We start from the raw sequence: 17,414 nt of genomic DNA on the forward strand, positions 1-17,414 counted from the left end.
TTTGGAACAGTAAGTACTATTACCAGGAGGTATGCACTGACGATGGGATTGCGATGAGTCTGCTAAAGCTTCCGAGGACACATATTGAATCAGAAACGGAAGATCCAGTGCAGAGCGAATGTCTATTTCTAGGCGCCGTACGCCTGTTGCGCTTTTTCTTCGCGCTGTGGACAATCGGAATATATCGATATAGGAAGCCATTCAAGGCAAATGCCTTTTTAGAGAGCCGTAATATTCTCCAATGCTAATCACAGGCACAGCCAGCGCACTGTTGCGATTCGACGAGCTTTTGCTGCTTCGTTGCTACCCGAAGCTGCCCATATGTCGCCTCAGCGAGCTTGTCTAAGCCTAAAGCAATTTATTTTTTTTGCGTCATGCGCAATGCAGCACCGAAATTAGAGCACACAGGAAAGAAAAGAACTGCCGCTGACCCACATGTCAATGCGCAGCAGCGCGACTCCACATTCCAACAGGGTGAAGATATTGCCCAGATCCTAGACGGTGCTGCTTACACAAGTTGGCAGTTCAGTCGCGATTAGAAGGAAATCAGAGAACTGTTGGAAGATTACCTCTAGGTGCCCACGGGAAAACCCCAAACGAGGCAGTACAGGGGGATATGGGCTAGGTACCGTTCGAAGCACGGGAAGCTCAGAGTAAAGTACTATACGAAGAACGCCTGAAAAAATTGAATGATAACAAGTGGGCAGCTGAGGTATTTAAATACCTGTACAGAGAGAGCATTGATACACAGTGGCGGAAACGAACTAGAAAGCTGGCCAGTAAGTTTGCCAGAGACGGGGAAGGAGAAAGAAAGGGCATTAAACGACAGGTTAAAAACGTCGAAGGTAAAAATTGTATAGATTCAATGGAAAAGAAGCATAGTGTAGAACTATATCGATGCTGGAAAAAGCAGATCAGGAAGGAAACGTTTTACGATAACTCAAGAGGCAGTGCCCTCCTCTTTGAAGCTAGTTCAGGGCGTCTTAGAACGCGCAGCTGCAAAAAGAAATTTAACGAAGAAGATGACACATGTGCTGTGTGTGGTAAATCTGTAGAAACAATAGAATACCTCATCCTAAAATGTGACGGTATCCATCCCGATGTCGATGCAGGCACAGTCACCCTTCCTAAGGCCTTAGGGTTTAGAGATAACAATAGTCATGTAAATAAATCTGCAGAGGAAATTAGCAAAAAGCGATTGGAGGATTGGTGGCACAAAAGCAGAAAGGTGACATAAGTTTAAAATGTAGAAAGAAGTATTTTAAAGAAAATGGCAAATTTGATTAACAACTTACAGCAGAGTAAACAAAAATAAAGAAAAAAACTGAACATAGTGGCAACAACCACTGCCCCGTTTCAAAGGGGACGCTCCTACCTTTCATCCATCCATCCGGCATCGCTCCGGTAATATGATGCATAGGCAGTTGTTACATTGAACACATTTGTATATCTTCAATATTCGTGTGTTCCTTGTGTGTTTTAGAGCAGCCTATACTAGATTCAGAGGCTTACATGTGATGCGTATGATTCTTTTATGAATTTTGTTACTAAAGATTTCTTCAGGCAACTAAATAAAGTATTGCGACAAAGTTCTTAATCTGTTTCAACTTAGTTATGCTTCGCGCACACTTGACTCTATGAAGCATCGTTCATACATAATGTTTTCAGGTCTGCCAGTGAAATCTCTCGGGCGCGGTTGCTTCTATATATCCTTAGGTCACCCGTTTTCTTCTCCTGTTTGTGTTTAGGTGTGTCATCAGCGCTAGGTGATCATGGATGCAACCCAGCGAGAGTCTGTGCTCCGCACAATGTACAGTCGCGGACAGAGGAATATGGACCGCGCTTGGGCGCTCGAGACATTCGGACCGTGCTACCTAAACAAATGTATTGTATTCCTTGCACTTATGCTAGCAAAATTGTGTTGTGCGTTGTGTTAGATTTAGCGGTGCATAAGCACCTCAGGCTATCATGCACCAAACGCAGCAAGAAAAATTGACTTGAACAAATCTTGGCTCGTTCTTTGTATCTACCTTTCGCGCTGTTGCATTATATGCTTTAACTCTCCTTTCGCGTTGCACAACGGGAACAGAAATGATTACAGCCTTTAGAAGCAACCGCAAAATTGGCTTTAGCGGTCGCAACCTAAAGGGTGTAATTATTTCTATCCTAGTTATGTAACGCGAAAAAATTTTCAGAGCACGTAGTGCAACAGCGCGAAAGCCGGGGACAAAGAGCGAGCAAAGATAAACGCGGCGCAGACAAACAACATTATGCTTCATTCGGAATTAACAGTATTTATAGGCTGCATTCGGTTGTTAGTCAGCGCAGGGTTGATCTTGCCTGGCTCTTTGTCTTCGTATTTCGCGTGGTTTCAATATGAATTATAACCAACTCGACTAGCTTTTTATCCTCTATTTACAGCACCAAAGCTTGGTCCTTAATATTCTGTCCGCGGCTGTACGCCAGCTGGAGGCCAGAGTCCGCCATGTGGGCAGCAGGTGAAATGAACACGCTCGGAACGATCACCACCGAGGCTCTTCGCGATAAAACCCTGCAGATCCTTAGATCTATATCTATGTTCCGCTGGCACTGAAGGTAAGCAACGACCGCCCGGTAGTAGCCAAAACAACTTAGGTGTGAACATGCAGCTGTGCGTGGCGCCGAAAGTAAATTTGTGCCAGCGGCCGCAACGGGACCCGTCATTTTTTTAATGTTCCCCAAGAAATCGAAGAAGGCAGCGTGTGAAATTCCTTTCTCCTGCTAGAATTTTTTCGCATTAAAAACTAGTTTTTTTATCGTCTGCCCTTCAGTCGATAGGCGCTCTTGCAGAGAAGGACGTTGCAGCGATAGCACTCGCGGTGAAACGGAGCGCGATGGCTTCACGGACAAAGGGACGATAATAAAGGCTGCCCGTCGGTATTTACTATATCGCTTTGTTCTACTCACGAATGTTTATCGCTTTAATGTATTGTTATTTGGAAGTTTGGTGCAGTATTTTTCGTCCTGGTCAGCGGACTGTGAAACAGATATATATATATATACAAAAATTGTTGTACTTGTAGGAAAAATCCAAGCTTCGTTTGTTGGCTCCTACTTTTTTGCAGCGTAACGGAACGGCACAGATTGATAAGACAGCACTGCCCTCTCTCGTTGCGCTGCGAAAGATATCTGCAAAAGTTGGAGTTATGTACACCAAAAATGATTCCCTTACAAATGACAAAATTTATTGGCGCCAGCCTTCCCTGATAATGTCTGTAATGTCCTGTTCCCTGTTTTCACCCATCTGTCTTTATAGCATATGTTATAAAACATTGTTGTCAAGGTCCGTGTTTGTTTTAGTTTTGCCAACGGTTATTTGACGCACATTTGTTTTTTTTTTGGCTCACTAGTAATTTATCCAAAGATATTGCTCCGTTTTCTGTAAATAAGATATATATTCTTCCTCTCAGGCCATTTTCGCAAAACTTGCTCTATCGAAAGAAAGCAATGAAAGAAACATTTCAAATAAAAAGGATTAAGATGAGAAGGATACGTAAATGAGGGGCTCGGCATGACATATATATGAAGGAACCCAACAGTCACGGAAGCCAAGTTGTCAGAGCACCATGCAGGACACACAGGGGTCAAGCTTTCAGATCCCACTGACGGCATGTGGTTGTATCGGCTTCTACACGCATAGAATGAATACACAACTAACTTCACATGGTCGATACCACAAAAAAAAACCTGTGCTTTCCTTGGCTTCAGTAACTGTTGGCTCCCTTCATGGCACATGCTGCTACCGATGGGGATTGTGAAACCATGGTTAGCATTCCCGGGCAACTTCTCGCGGCCACTCATTGATTTAACTTCCACCGGCCACGGTGGGCAATTCGCTCACAATCTGATAGGTAGGTTGTGATGATGTTACAAGGTTACGTGAGCTAGTTTACCCATCTACCATCATGGGTCCTTCTCCGGGGATTTTTCGTGTATTTTTCCCTCGTGGCCATTGATGCCGACGCCGAAGAAGGCACAAGCTTTTCTGCGACATTGGTCAATTAACGCTAACGCGTTAATAATTTAATCAGGACATGGGTTCGGCAGTCTTGCTTCCATAGGTAACATAAGAGGGGTCTTAAACAGCTGTCTTCCTTACTATCTGACTGTGGTTCACGTGACAATTGCGGTAGTAGAGGACATTCTCTGTCCGCTATTATGGACGAGGGTGGTACTGCTGAATTCAAAAGGTTAGATTACATGCAACATAAATACCGACTGAAAAGAAAGTTTGAACACCCGCCAGCATACCCCATTGGTACAGCACCATCCACAACATACGAAGATCCTGTGTTCGTATCCGATTAGCGGCATGTGGTAATTTTTCTTCTACTTTCTGATCAATTGTCTTCCATGCATAAGATGATAACACTACTAATTTTTCTTTGCTGTACAGGAAAAAAGAATTATTTCGCCGTGCTGTTCTTGGTTTCGCTGAGTGTCGACTGCCGTATTATTCAAATCTTTCAAACAGGATTATTAATCAGTGCAGGAACATTAGCATGCTTTATGCTATATGGGGGTTTAGCGTCCCAAAGCGACACAGGCTATGAGGGACGCCGTAGTGAAGGGCTCCGGAAATTTCTACCACTGGGCTTCTTTAACGTGCGCTGACATCGCACAGTTCATGGGCGTCGAGAATTTCGCCTCCATCCAAATTCGACCGCCGCGGCCGGGACCGAGCCCGCGTCTTTCGGGACAGCAGCCGAGCGCTCTAACCACTGAGCCACCGCGGCGGCGAACAATTGACATAAGAACATGCAGGACCTTGTGGGGTCATTCTTTGTGCAGCTTTCCAAATTCACACATGTAATGGCTCTCCGAAAAGGAAAGGCTTATTATTATAAACATTAAAGAGTGTCCAAACCCCCTATGTGAGGTAATCAACTCAAACAATTGTCTTAACAGAATGTCTGACATATAGACTGGTGCGCAACCTTTACCGTGATTTCAAATACAAATAACAGTGAATTTTCTCAGGTTCTTAAAAGTCGAATAGTTCGTTGGTTGCGTTAAATTTTTGTATTACCATTCCACGCCTTACAGTCTCATATAGTATGCGATGCAACACGTGAAGTTTAAACGGGAGCGGCAGTTTGAATCAAGCGTAAATAAGCGTAACAGCAAACACCTATAGCATAAGCGTAAACACCCATATATGTTTCCTAGTATTTTTCTAGTCGGTAGGGGGCTTGCGTCTTCTCGTAAAGCCGGAGCCATGGAAGTCCTACGCACGATGCCGTTTGCTCTGCCCTTTCAAGGTCAAAGGCAGTTTAAGAAACGCGACTCCAACTCTATAAAGAGCAGTACACTTCGAATGATTCGTTCTGCGTGTACTGCGTAATGTCTTACGGAGCACAAAGGAAACTCCTCCGACGGCGCTTGTGCAGACTTTAGAAGGAACAAAAGACGCAGACGACCCGCAGCGGCACAGACTCTCAAGTTCCCTTCCATATTGCATCCACTTTTAGCTCCAATTTAAAAATAGTACGGCGGCTTCACTCAGCTGTTAGTAGTACGCAGTCTCACATGTTGAGGGCTTTGTAAATCAGTTCACTCATCAACCACATTTGTGAACACTGCGCAAAACACGGCACAACGATAAAGGCCACAACGGAAGGCGAGCTTCACTGCATCAGGGCTTTTATGAATGTGCAACACTTGAAGCAAACGCACTAAACGTTGTCCATTTTGAGTGTCGACAAAATCAATCAATCCCCGCTCTCTACACAATCATGGGATGAACTCTTAATAAAGCTTAGCAAAATGGCTATGGCTTTACTCTGGTTAAACCTGGAGTGACGCGATAGCTACAGCTGGCCGAGTAAAACTAGCCCAGTCGAATTGCAAAGTCAGTCTTTCGCCGCTGCGTTTCGCTGGACGTTCCTTCTTCACCTTCGTCCCTGGACGGGGATTCACCCTCTCCCCCTTTTCACTCCTCCTCCACTCCGTTTCGCCGGCGCGCTGCGCCGCCGGCAGCTGCCACGGCACCGCCACGCTAAAGGCTCGAAATGCTAGCGTAAAGTAGGTCTGGTGACGCTGCTGCAGTTGTGGCGAAGGCTGCGTGGAAACGACGCGATCAGTCCTCGTACTCCTGAAAGCAGCTGGAACTGTGATACAAACGGACAGATGGATGACGCTTTTATTACGCTTTCGCCCATACATTACGCTTTCCCTCGGTGATCGAGCAGGAGACGGTATAACAGACGTACTGCACCCCTACATGGCATCCATTAGTGCACATTCTGCCGGCAGAGATGCACGCCACAACAACATTGTTACACCTTGACAGCGCCCAGTCGTCTGTATACGCGCCTCTTATACACCAACACGGATACCTGAGATAGTGAAATGCAGTGTTTCTGCAGTCGCTAGGTGGAGGTAAAAAGCTGGAGTTATGCACAATAGGTTTACATCTAATGAAACGTTTTCACAGCAGTTTCCCTATTTCACAATCTGGATATGATGTCGTGCCCTTGTGAAAAGAAGCCAAGTGCATCCTATAATATAGTTTGAAGTTGCGAAACGCCTATTCAAAAGCGATGAATTAAATAAAAACAACGATCGGGCAGGAAAATGGTTTCTTGATACACGCAAAGTGAACAAGGGAGGGGAAAGCCCCAGGGTGCTTGAGAAACTTTTTACAAGATTATTTATATTTGTCTGGGCTCTCGGCGGGGATACCCGCTGGGAATGGGACCCGTTGAAACGCGTAACAAAATCCTTCAGAGATTGTTTTTCATTCACAGTGTACTCATGAAGCCCATCGTTCGTTAACGCTAAAGACTACGTTGAAGAAGGGTTCGGTAGAGTATGTATGTCTTTTCGAAGCTATACTTTGGAAATGTCACAATGTATGTGTTGTGAATCCCTCTATCTATCAGCTTGGTGTTTACCGAACTGATAGAGCTGACGCATGCTCCACATTTACTCACTGATTTGGTCTCATCAACTAGACACCACAGACAGCTATACATAGATGAGAGCTTATAAATGGCACGATAAGCTAACTGTGCAGTGATGGAGAAGACTGCGCAGCCGATGCCCCCTTCCGCCTCCGGCGACCGCGAGCGCCCCGTGTGCTTGTAAACACGATGTTCGTCTATACTTCATTTCTTAATCGCAGACTGCAGCAGACGCAGTTGAGGCCTATACTGGGATGGCAATGACAAATAAACAAAATAAATATAGCAGAACGAAGAAACCCGTTCTGAAGGTCACACATATTTCAACAAAACATAATGCAGCACTGAATCACTGACCAACTTATTTTCATAGGCTTGAATGTGAGTACAAAAGTGGAACATGGCGTTCGGCACTAACTTCCAACCGAAATTCCTCGAAGAAAAACCATTCTCGAACATTTCAGTGTGCGCAAAAATTGGATCTAATGAAAGTCTCCCAAGCATTCGTGTGCATCACTGTCACAAATGTTTAAAAATTTTCGCTAAACAAGGGTAGTTCTGGAGATAAAGTTTTTGGCACCAAAAATGATCCAGGCATTTCAGTGCGGACTTCATGCAATACGGATTGGCTTTTCAATATAGTGCTCAGAGATATTGTTGTAAATTTGCTTCTAAATTGGCCCAACCACTTCCACTTCACCGTTTTCAGATTATAGATATGGTTTCTTTTGTATGGATCCTATAAAACTGCAGCATACCCTTACTTGCGCCCAGCAGATCCTATTATGCCAGAAGTCCCAGTTTAATGGCGTCTTAATCTCGTTCTACATTCGCTGCAGATAGTAACTGTAACGGTAAATTATAAAGGCTTTTTTTCACTTCAACAAGTCGAACTGCGTTTCAGACAACGGAGTCTTTTATTATGGAAATACAAAATCTGTGTTGATGAAAATTAATCACTTCAGGCATCGCTCCGCTTTAGTCATTCAGATGAAAACGTTACTTTATTCGATGTCGAATACTGAGTATCTCGTTCTAACGACTTTGAGACAGATTACCTGAATGAAACATTAACTGCTTAATTAGTTCTTCTTTTATCCTGCTAATTAAAAACTATATTTTTTCCAGACGACCGTTAAAACTGTTCACACCTCCTGTTTGGCTTATATACATCCTACTTGAAGTTGAAGATTATTTCTCGCTCTTAGTTGCACAGGTATCATTGGCAGATAGAGGATGCAGGGAAAAAGGCTGCTAGAATGGAGCTTGAGAGGCACCCTACGCCCACGGTGCCGAGGCAACGTATTGCCTCAGTTGTTCGCAAGACAGCCACAGGTGAGGCAGTGCAAACTAAAAATAATGTATCAACATGATTTGAATATTTACAGTAGCATTTCAACATTTAGCATCACAATCAAAATTTCATACATTATACTAAGTGGTTATCCTCTGGTACCCCTACCCTGACAAACATAATACCCAGATTAGAATAAACAACATTTCTCTACAACAGTTCTCTGTCTCTTTCAGTTATACAAAAGTTATGGTAAAATTCATGCTTGCAATTTTATCTTCTATAAGGTGCACTACACGGCAGAGCCATGCCCTAATCAAAACTCTCACTCGTGATGACTGCTTCAAGTGTTTCCTGCACTGTTATTATTTAGAATATGCTTTACAATGATATAGTTTTTCTGCTACCTATAAATCTTATTTTTCTCGTGCTACAATCGATTTTATGGTTTTATTGCGTCCATGTTATCTTTTTTTTTCCGCATTGGCATATTTTATTACTTATGATGCTTTCTGTAGCATTCTTTTTGCTTGTCACAGTTTTTCTGTTTCCTCCTAAGGGTATGTATCCACGTAGTCCACCTAATCAAAGCTCGGCTGTGTTTGTAGTATTTGTTCATGAACAAATTATTAAATATTTATTTATTTATATATTAATAAATAATGGGTAATTAACTCTTTGTTTATGGTTGAAATGCTGAAGTTATTCAATTATTTTGAGCAATAACGTTCGTGAAACGAGTATGCGGAACACAGTTTCATCTTTATTATTTACAATTTGAGGTCATCTGCGTTCCATGTAGCGTACTTCGATAGTTTCAGCCTCTCAAGGGCTCGATGACTTGCGCCGGAGCTTTGAGGGATCGTCTAACCACACATGTATTTTATCGTCATTAATTCGCGTGTTTGCGACAAATCGCATACCAATTGTTTGGTATTTTCCAGTGAGGCTCAACTCAGATACAGCGACTTTGTGGGCGAAACAACGTTATCCTGCGGTTATAAATACATCAGGCGTAATAGTTTTGGCGATCGTGTTCAAACCAGAATTCCGTACGCAATATTCATTTCACACGAAATGTACAGTAAAAACGCAGGAAATTGACTTGTACTTAACTTGAGTAACGACTATGGGAGTACCTGCGACAACCCTTACTGAAATGTACGGATTAGGTTAAAACTGATTATTAGAAGCATTACATAGTTTAGGAGTGCTCGTACCACGAATGCTGCTTAATGACCCTTATAGAGCACTTGAAAAGTGAGCAACCCCTGTACAAACTTTCGTTATCGTGCTTCACCCTATTCTGAGACTCCGAGCATCCTTACACTACAATTAAAAGTGGGGAGAAAGCGGCACCCTTCAGCACCCAACTGAAGTGCTGACGTGCCAAGTTATTACATCGCCTCTTCACGGCTGACTACCGACACGCTTTCAACAAAGAAATTTTCAGCGATGGTGCTGTCATGCCTCCTAACGCACTACAAATTCCTGAGCTGTGTTAGGAAGCATTTCAGACAAAACTTAATATCGAAAAAGAACAATATAAATGCACAGAAAGTGTCAGCAGTTTCTAGAGACATTTTAAACTTTCCTGTGACTACCTCCTGACCATAATATTTGCACAAACTTTCATTGCCGTCGCTCTGAATAGACTGCTGCTACATCAAATTTCATTTCTACTACTTGTCAAACATAACCTCTACTTAACACTATTCTAGGGCTTTGAAGGAAGACAGAGACGACCGCGCTGCGGTTCTAAGTATCGTCTAAGGGCACTGAGCCAGCGGCAAGGACGATGGGCTCCGTTGGGCTTGAGTGGCACAACGAAGGATTTACACGTAGCTTTCGCCGTTCATCCTGCCTGCTGCAGCTGCTCTGCTGTGTTTGTGAAACACATAACGCCGCACAGCTGGCCTGTATGTGGCTGCCACGCGAGCTACAGAAGAGCGCCGGAAACGATGCCGGCGAAACGTCTAAAAGGGCCATACCTCGTCAGGAAACGGAGTTTTATGTTGTACTCCTCGCATATTCATTGCAGCGTAAAACAGTCCGTCGTGTGTGACACCGCGCATGCCGATGAGTCGGTTGCCCAGAGTGCCATTGTTGAGTGAAATCGGACGTGGCGCCAAGGTTATTCGACAACCTTTAAAAGTATTTGCCGAGCCTGTAACCGATACCTCGCCCGGAAACACAAGGAACAGGTTCAAAACTTCATAAAAATCTATCGAGTGGCCACCAGGCAGCAAGTCAAGATGTGTGCCGATTTTCAGTACGAGCCTCTGCGACAAAGGAGCCATTCCAAGTGGTTTCGCGAAAGAAGGTAAGTAGCAGGGTAATGCATGATCCCGCACTTGAGAGAAAGCGTTGACAGCCCCGAATGGCATAACAGAGTGCGTGTGTGTTCACGAGAATTTTGATTGAATGAATAACTTTTATTGCCACCAGAAAAACCATTTTCACCCGCCCCCGGCACGTAGGCCTGGAAGACGAGGGGTTGTACGCCCGCGGTTAGAGGCTGGTTGGCAGTCCTTGACTGTTAGTGGCCTCTTCCACCATATGGATGGTGATGCGCTGGAGCTCAGGGTCCGGACTTCTTAGCAGGGTCTCCCAGGCTTCTCTACTATCAATATGTTTGCCCGCCCCTAGAAAATTTGAGCACTCCCAAATTGTGTGGTCGAGGGCCCCTCTCCCCAAATTGTGTTCATCGATCATGCAAACTCAGCTCTCGGTTCAAACAGTGCGCCCACACCGGGTTCATAAATGTATTGGTTTCGGACAATTTCACGTCCAACGCCAGCAAGAGCTAAGTAAAAAAATCTCATAGAGCAACCACGATGTGAATATGTTGATAGGTTGTTATAAACGTGGAAGGCGAGGGGCATTTCATATTCCATTTTGAAAGAAGCATCCTGTGACGATGCCCAAAATGAAAAGAAGTGAGCCAAAGCGCGAGGTCGAGAAGCGTTAAGTGTGTCATCAGGCAGCAACATTCAGCGCTAGTTGGTGTGGTGCGCTGCAGCTATCTTAACACAGTGATCTAAGGATAGAGGACAAGGGCTGCGTCTAAAATTATCTTTTATCACTTGCATATGTCTGCGTAAATACTGCTTTGCTCTGAAAATATATCTGATTTATTGGAATTTGACATGCAAGTAAAGTTAGTTGGTAGCTTGCCTAATAATATTACACCCGTACGAGGCGAAAGTACTTAAAGTGCTTGCAGCAAGTTGTTTGCTGTAGTAGTATTATGACTATCTTATTCAGGCTGATGCAGTGGGCATTTATTAGGCTGATAATGAATACGGTGATGTTGAGGTGGCCAGACCGAACAGGGCAAGCCGTTGCTGAAAGGCAGGGGCTTCAGGTCGGTTGTAGTTCCTTTTCAAGTACCTGTATAATGTCGCCAGTACCATTGCCAGGCGTTGCATAGAATACAAAGTGTGGTGGCGAAGGCTTGCGCAGCTCGAGACGAGTCGTACACTGATTCTGCTGCAGATATTCCTTCTAAAATGCAAGGGGTTCGTAGACGAAATGCGTTACATGCGCGTTCACGTGCACACCGCACCACTCCCGTGCTGCGCAGACATTTAAATACACCCCATTGCCGGGTTGCGGCAAATTTTACACCCGCTGGCTTTCTTGTAGCAGCTTAACGTTTACACTACTTTTTAATAACGTTTCCCATCCTCATTTCGAAACACGTGCACAGCTGAAATGGACACGACACAGCTGTCGGACGCAGCACTTGAGCGTGACGTACCACTGTCGCTCCGAGTTCAGCATGGATTAATTACAGTCCGCTGGGAAGCCTGGATAATATACCTATGAGAGCCGAAATAAACTTCTGTGTATTTTATTGCAATATCTCTCCGGAAATAGCATTAACTTGGTGCCACTAAAAGTTGGTCCCGAAGTTTCGGTTCTACCAAAAAATGGCACTTAAATGTCGGTCGCAGAGAAATGACTTGAGTGCATGCAATCTTGCGTGGGAAACGTCATAAGCAGTCGTATGGGAGCATGCTTTTAAATTTTGATGTGTGAAATAACACGCCAGCGCTGGCGGCGCTCGCAAGCTTTAGACCGTAAGCGCATCCCGAGCGCCAGCTTTGTCCTGTGATCGCATTTCTAGAGCAGATTCATGGCCAGAAAAGCTTCCCAAGGACTGTTGCCGTGCGCTATGGGAGGAAATACCTCGGAACGGCACAATTCCTTTATTGCCGGTACAAGATAGAGCAGCATGCCTCCTGCTTTAGAGACCCATCCTGCAGTTGGGTTTCATGTAACTGGACCAGGCGTACAAAAGGTTATTACTGAATTCGAAAAGAGCGCAAAGCAGCGCTCTCATCAGAAGGGCTGCCAATAAATGAAAAGGTTTGTATTTTTTCCGGCAAATAAATTGGAGCAGCGCTTAATGTAAAACTGCGGCACAAGGTAACACCCTTCACTTAAGAACGCCTCACAAGTAAATAAAAAGAAAAAATACATCGCTTGCCACCTCCTAGGCAATCATTCGTATTGTCGAGGGAAATATATAGGGTGTGCTCAATGAAATCATACCACGCAAATAATAGAACCTCAATTTATGCAATAAATGATCCTAACCTAGAGCTATTCTTTGACAGAATAAGAAATAATACGCAAAAACAACATGCGAGGCGCACACTGAAGTCATATTCAACACCTGTTCGATGCTGTCAGTAGAGTTCTTTCTACAGAGCCAGCGCTTGATTCCAGTTCGGCATGACATATTAGATGGAACTTTCTGCGCGTTCTGGTGGTATATCCGTCGAAGTTTCACGCCGAAAGGCAGAACCGTAACACATGCGAATACGCATCAGGGACGCTGTCGTCGAACGCAGTCATCGCATTCACGCAACTGCTCTCTTGACAGTCTGAAAACCTCGATTAAATCAGCTTAATTTTGAAACAGACCTGTGTGCAAATGTATTTTGTGCGCTGGGCTCGCTTAGGAGACATTTGAAGTCTAACGGGGCTTCAGATTTTTGGTTCACAGACGATATCTGCTCGTGAAGGTCACGTGACCGAAACGGACACGAGCGCTGGAGAGCAGTGCCCCACTTTCATCTACAGCGCTTCAGGAAGTAACTGGAACCCTTCCGGCGAACATTGAGGGCTGGCTGCTCAGTTAAAGGTTGGCAGCGATGCAAAAGGTTGTGTTATAAGTAAAAAAAACCTTGATAGAGCCTCGTTCCAAATACGTATATGCTAATGATGCTTTAGCTTGAAATTATTTAGAACGGGAAGATTTTTCGAGGAACAGAGAATGAGTGTTTGAGCAACTTGCAGATTCTCGCTTAGATGACACAGGTTAGAATATGCGGAGGTACGAATATCTATTATATGGGCTGGTCATCTTAGCCCGCTTATCAATATGGTCCCGAAATAATTATGATGCGTAACATTCCGCAATTCAATCATTTTGCAAATTGTCAAAAAACGGGCTAAGCAATATTTTCGCGATGTTTGCAAGAGGATAGTTCTTCGTACGCTTAATTTCGCATTACAACAGACATATTACTGATGAAGAGAGAGAAGCGGATATGTTATATGTCATGACAAGGTTCTGCGTTTGTGCTCTGAAAAGATTGGAGACGTCAGCCAAAAGTCCCATTGAAACATCCTTAGAAATAGTGGCTGGTGTGCTATTAACATAAAGTTGAAAAATAACGGTGACCCAAAGGGGCCCAGAGGCACACCAGATGTACAACTAAGCGCAGTAGATCTGAGGCGAATCGATCTGCCTCTCGTTACATGCAATTCAGGTAGGTGTTAATCGAATTAACAAGGTAAGCAGGGATACCATTGCTTTGGAGCTAAGAGATGAGCTTACTGAGGGGTACGGTGTCAAGTGTCGCACAAATAGAAGGTAGTGCGTTTCCTCTCATTATTTACTAAGGAAATAGAAATTCGTGATTTGTCATAATTAATAGGATTAGAGCGGACAATTTCTTTGGCGAGCATGTGGAAAAGGTGCCTGAATAGCTTTTTTTCCGCAAGAGTGAAAAAATCTGCTACTATAAGCTGAAGGAACTTCGGTATCAGAATCGGAAAAACATTTATTGAGCTCTAGAAAACGGATCTTCGTGGCTTCAGACGGTGTCTTTCATCTTCCGTTGGAGTCTTCCGTCTTCCTTCACAGGGTTGTTGCCCTAGTCCAAGGCTACACGGAGTATGGCCATCTAACGAGCTAGCTCTACTAGGCACTTTTGGCCTTTCAAGCTTACGCTGGAAAGCATACTTTTCCACTGTTCTGCACTCAAGTTTTTCATTGTATTGACAGTTGGGGGCTGAATCTTTTGACAGGCCCATGATATGTGGTATAAATCTGGTTTCTCTCCGCACCATGGGCGCCTAGCCTCATACTGGGTAAGGAACATTTTACTAAGGTTTAGATTCGGGAAAGTACCCGTCTGCAGCTGTCGCCATGCAACAGCATCCTCTCTGTTTAGATCCTTACGTGGGGGTGGATACTTCAGTGTGACCCTTTTATAATAATTTAGGATATCTGAGTAGCCCATGGGTACTGTCTCTGGTTCCTCAAGGCTGGATGTGTCGGACGCCCAGATTGTATGCCCTCGAGCTATCACATCCGCCTCTTGGTTCCCTGTTATACCAGTGTGCCCTGGTACCCAGATTATGGTATGCTTAACTTTGTTTCCTGGGTCACTTGAGCAGAGTATGTGGCGTGCTGTGCTCTCAATTCTACCGCTTGTATAATTACGGCATGCTGCTTGAGAGTCTGCTATTATTGTTAGCGACCTGCCAGATCAGTAGCCCTCCAGTGCTGCCAGAGCTACAGATGCCTCTTCGGCCTCGACAACCGTGCAGTCCAGTAGTGATGCGCTAGTGATCCTTGAGGTCCGAATTAACCACCGACGCCACCGCTCAGCTGCTTTGTCTTCTGTCTTTGACAAATGTTGCCGCGTCCGCATACCTTGCGTTGTCCTTGTTTGCCAAGGTTCTCTGCACGTACTCCACTCTTGCTTCTCTACGGGCCTTGTGCAGGTTCGGGTCTATATTCTTGGGTATCGTTGCGACTCGGAGTGTACTGCGATACTTGTCCGGAATGTCTTCGGTACTTTCGATCTCTTGGATCATGTTGCCGCCACAGTATCTTCGCAGGAGCACCCTTCCCGTGGGGGTCTGCATCAACCTACGTGCCTGGAGCATAGTAGTGCTTCTCTCAGTTGTCTGACGGTATTGTGCAGTCCCACGGCTAGCAGTTTCTCGGTCGATGTGCACTGCGGCAGGTGAAGCGCAGTTTTGTACGCCTTTCGCAGTATGACGTCCGCTTGTTCTTCTTGCTTGATGCAGTTGTGGTAGGGAAGGCTATATATACACTGCTCTGCTAATCACGAAGCTCCTCACTAGCTTAAGTGTATCGCTCTCTTTCATACCGTGTCTCTTGCTCGATACCCTGCTGATCATACCGGTCGCCTGCATGGTGGTGGTCTTCAGCAGTGTTAGAGTATGATTGCACCGCTGATTGGACTGAAGCCACATCCCCAGGATCCGAATGGTGATCTTCTCCAGAATGGATTGCCCCTCGAGGTATACGTTGAGTCTGAGTACATCGGTTGTAGAGACCGTTCGATTTTATTTGCCTCGCCACACCCTTATGAACTCGGACTTCTCCGTCGAGCAGGCGAAGCCCTTGGCCCTAACGTAGGTGTCTACGCAGGCATTCTTCTTTTTCGCTTAGCGATCCCAGGTTCAGCCATACCGTAATGTCGTCCGCGTACATGGTGTGCCGTATGCCTTCTATTTGTTCGAGTTGTCTTGCTAGGCCGATCATTGCGACGTTGAAGAGGATGAGGGAGATGACCGACCTTGAGGAGTTCCTTTGTTTGGGGTGCGAAACTTCTCGAATCTGACTTCTCCCAGGCCGATAGCTGCTTTCAGGTTAGAGAGGAAGGTCTTGACGTAGCCATGAATCCTTCTCCACACAGTTCAAACTATTCATTCCTGTGAGGACGGCTTCGTGGCTGACATTGTCGAAGGCTCCTTTAATGTCCAGGGCCATGATGGCGTTTTCACCGCTCCGCGCAACGTTGCTGAGCACCTCCTCCTTGAGCTGGAGGAGCACGTCTTGCGTCGATAATTTAGCGCGGAATCCAAACATGCTGTGGGAGTACAGCTCGTTGTCCTCCGTATAATTTTGCAGCCTCATTGTAACCACCCGCTCGTATAGCTTGCCTAAGCATAACGTGAGGAAGATTTTCTACTTTCCGTTTTTTAGCCCAGGTTTGGAATCATCACTACCTCCGAATGTTTCCACTCCTCGGGTACTGTCTCCGCTGCCCAGTGCTTGTTGAGGTAGTCAGTAAGTTCGACTACCAGCTCATCACTGAGGTTGCGAATCAGCGCGTCCTTTATCTTGACTGCGCCTGCAGCCGCATTCCTAGTGGTATTTCTTATTGCTGCGTAGACTTCCTCTTTGGTTATAGGCCTCTCCGGATCCGAATTTTCTTGCCCCTTGTAGCACTCCGTGTAGGCTGCTGGCTATGAGCTCATACTCTGGACCCTGGAACTGGTGAACCAGACTCTGTATGGCCTTGTTGTTCTCCGACTTGGTTTTAGTCGGGTCCAGGAGTGCCTTGAAAATGCTCCACGTTCGGGCAGTACTCAGGGTTCCGCTCAAGGAATTGCTAAATTGCTGCCAATTTGCTCTCACCAATAGTATACAATTGGCGAGAGCACATTGGCAGCAATTTAGCAATTCCTTGAGCGGAGGCCTGAGAACTGCCCGAACGTGGAGCATACTTGCACCAAGATGATGATAATGATGCTTATTTATTTACAAGCTACTGGTGGTGAGCGCTAAGCAGGAGTTGCATTTTAAAGATTTGAGTATCGTAAAGGAGAACGAGAAAGCATTTATAGCTGCACTGCACTAAATTGGAAATGGGAAGGTAGGGATGGTTGTTGCGCTGGGTGGCAGTCACTGTTCTGGAGTGACATTGGCCGCCGCTGCTGCTCGTGCTCTCTGGACCAGGGCCAAGAGTCTCGACAGAACCTCGGTTCTCTAAGATATGAATAGCAGTTTACCAATATCCCACAAGAGAAAAGTGTACAACAGCTGCATCTTACTGGTACTCACCTGCGGGGGCGGAAACGTGGAGGCCAACGAAAAGGGTTCAGCTTAAGTTAAG

The 17,414-nt window shown here is 45.2% G+C and overlaps 1 protein-coding gene across 1 annotated transcript in view; it reads left to right on the plus strand.

The window, feature by feature from the left end:
• The first annotated feature begins 10,210 nt into the window (after positions 1-10,210).
• The window catches only part of LOC144124680 (arylsulfatase B-like), a 107,033-nt gene continuing 99,829 nt past the window's right edge, over positions 10,211-17,414 (plus strand). The window contains exon 1 of the mRNA XM_077657512.1: positions 10,211-10,561. Within this exon, the coding sequence (XP_077513638.1) occupies positions 10,494-10,561 (68 nt within the window). The 5' untranslated portion in view covers positions 10,211-10,493. The remainder of the gene's footprint in view (positions 10,562-17,414) is intronic.

Source organism: Amblyomma americanum, chromosome 3, assembly GCF_052857255.1.
Source record: "Amblyomma americanum isolate KBUSLIRL-KWMA chromosome 3, ASM5285725v1, whole genome shotgun sequence".
In the NCBI taxonomy this organism is placed as follows: domain Eukaryota; kingdom Metazoa; phylum Arthropoda; class Arachnida; order Ixodida; family Ixodidae; genus Amblyomma; species Amblyomma americanum.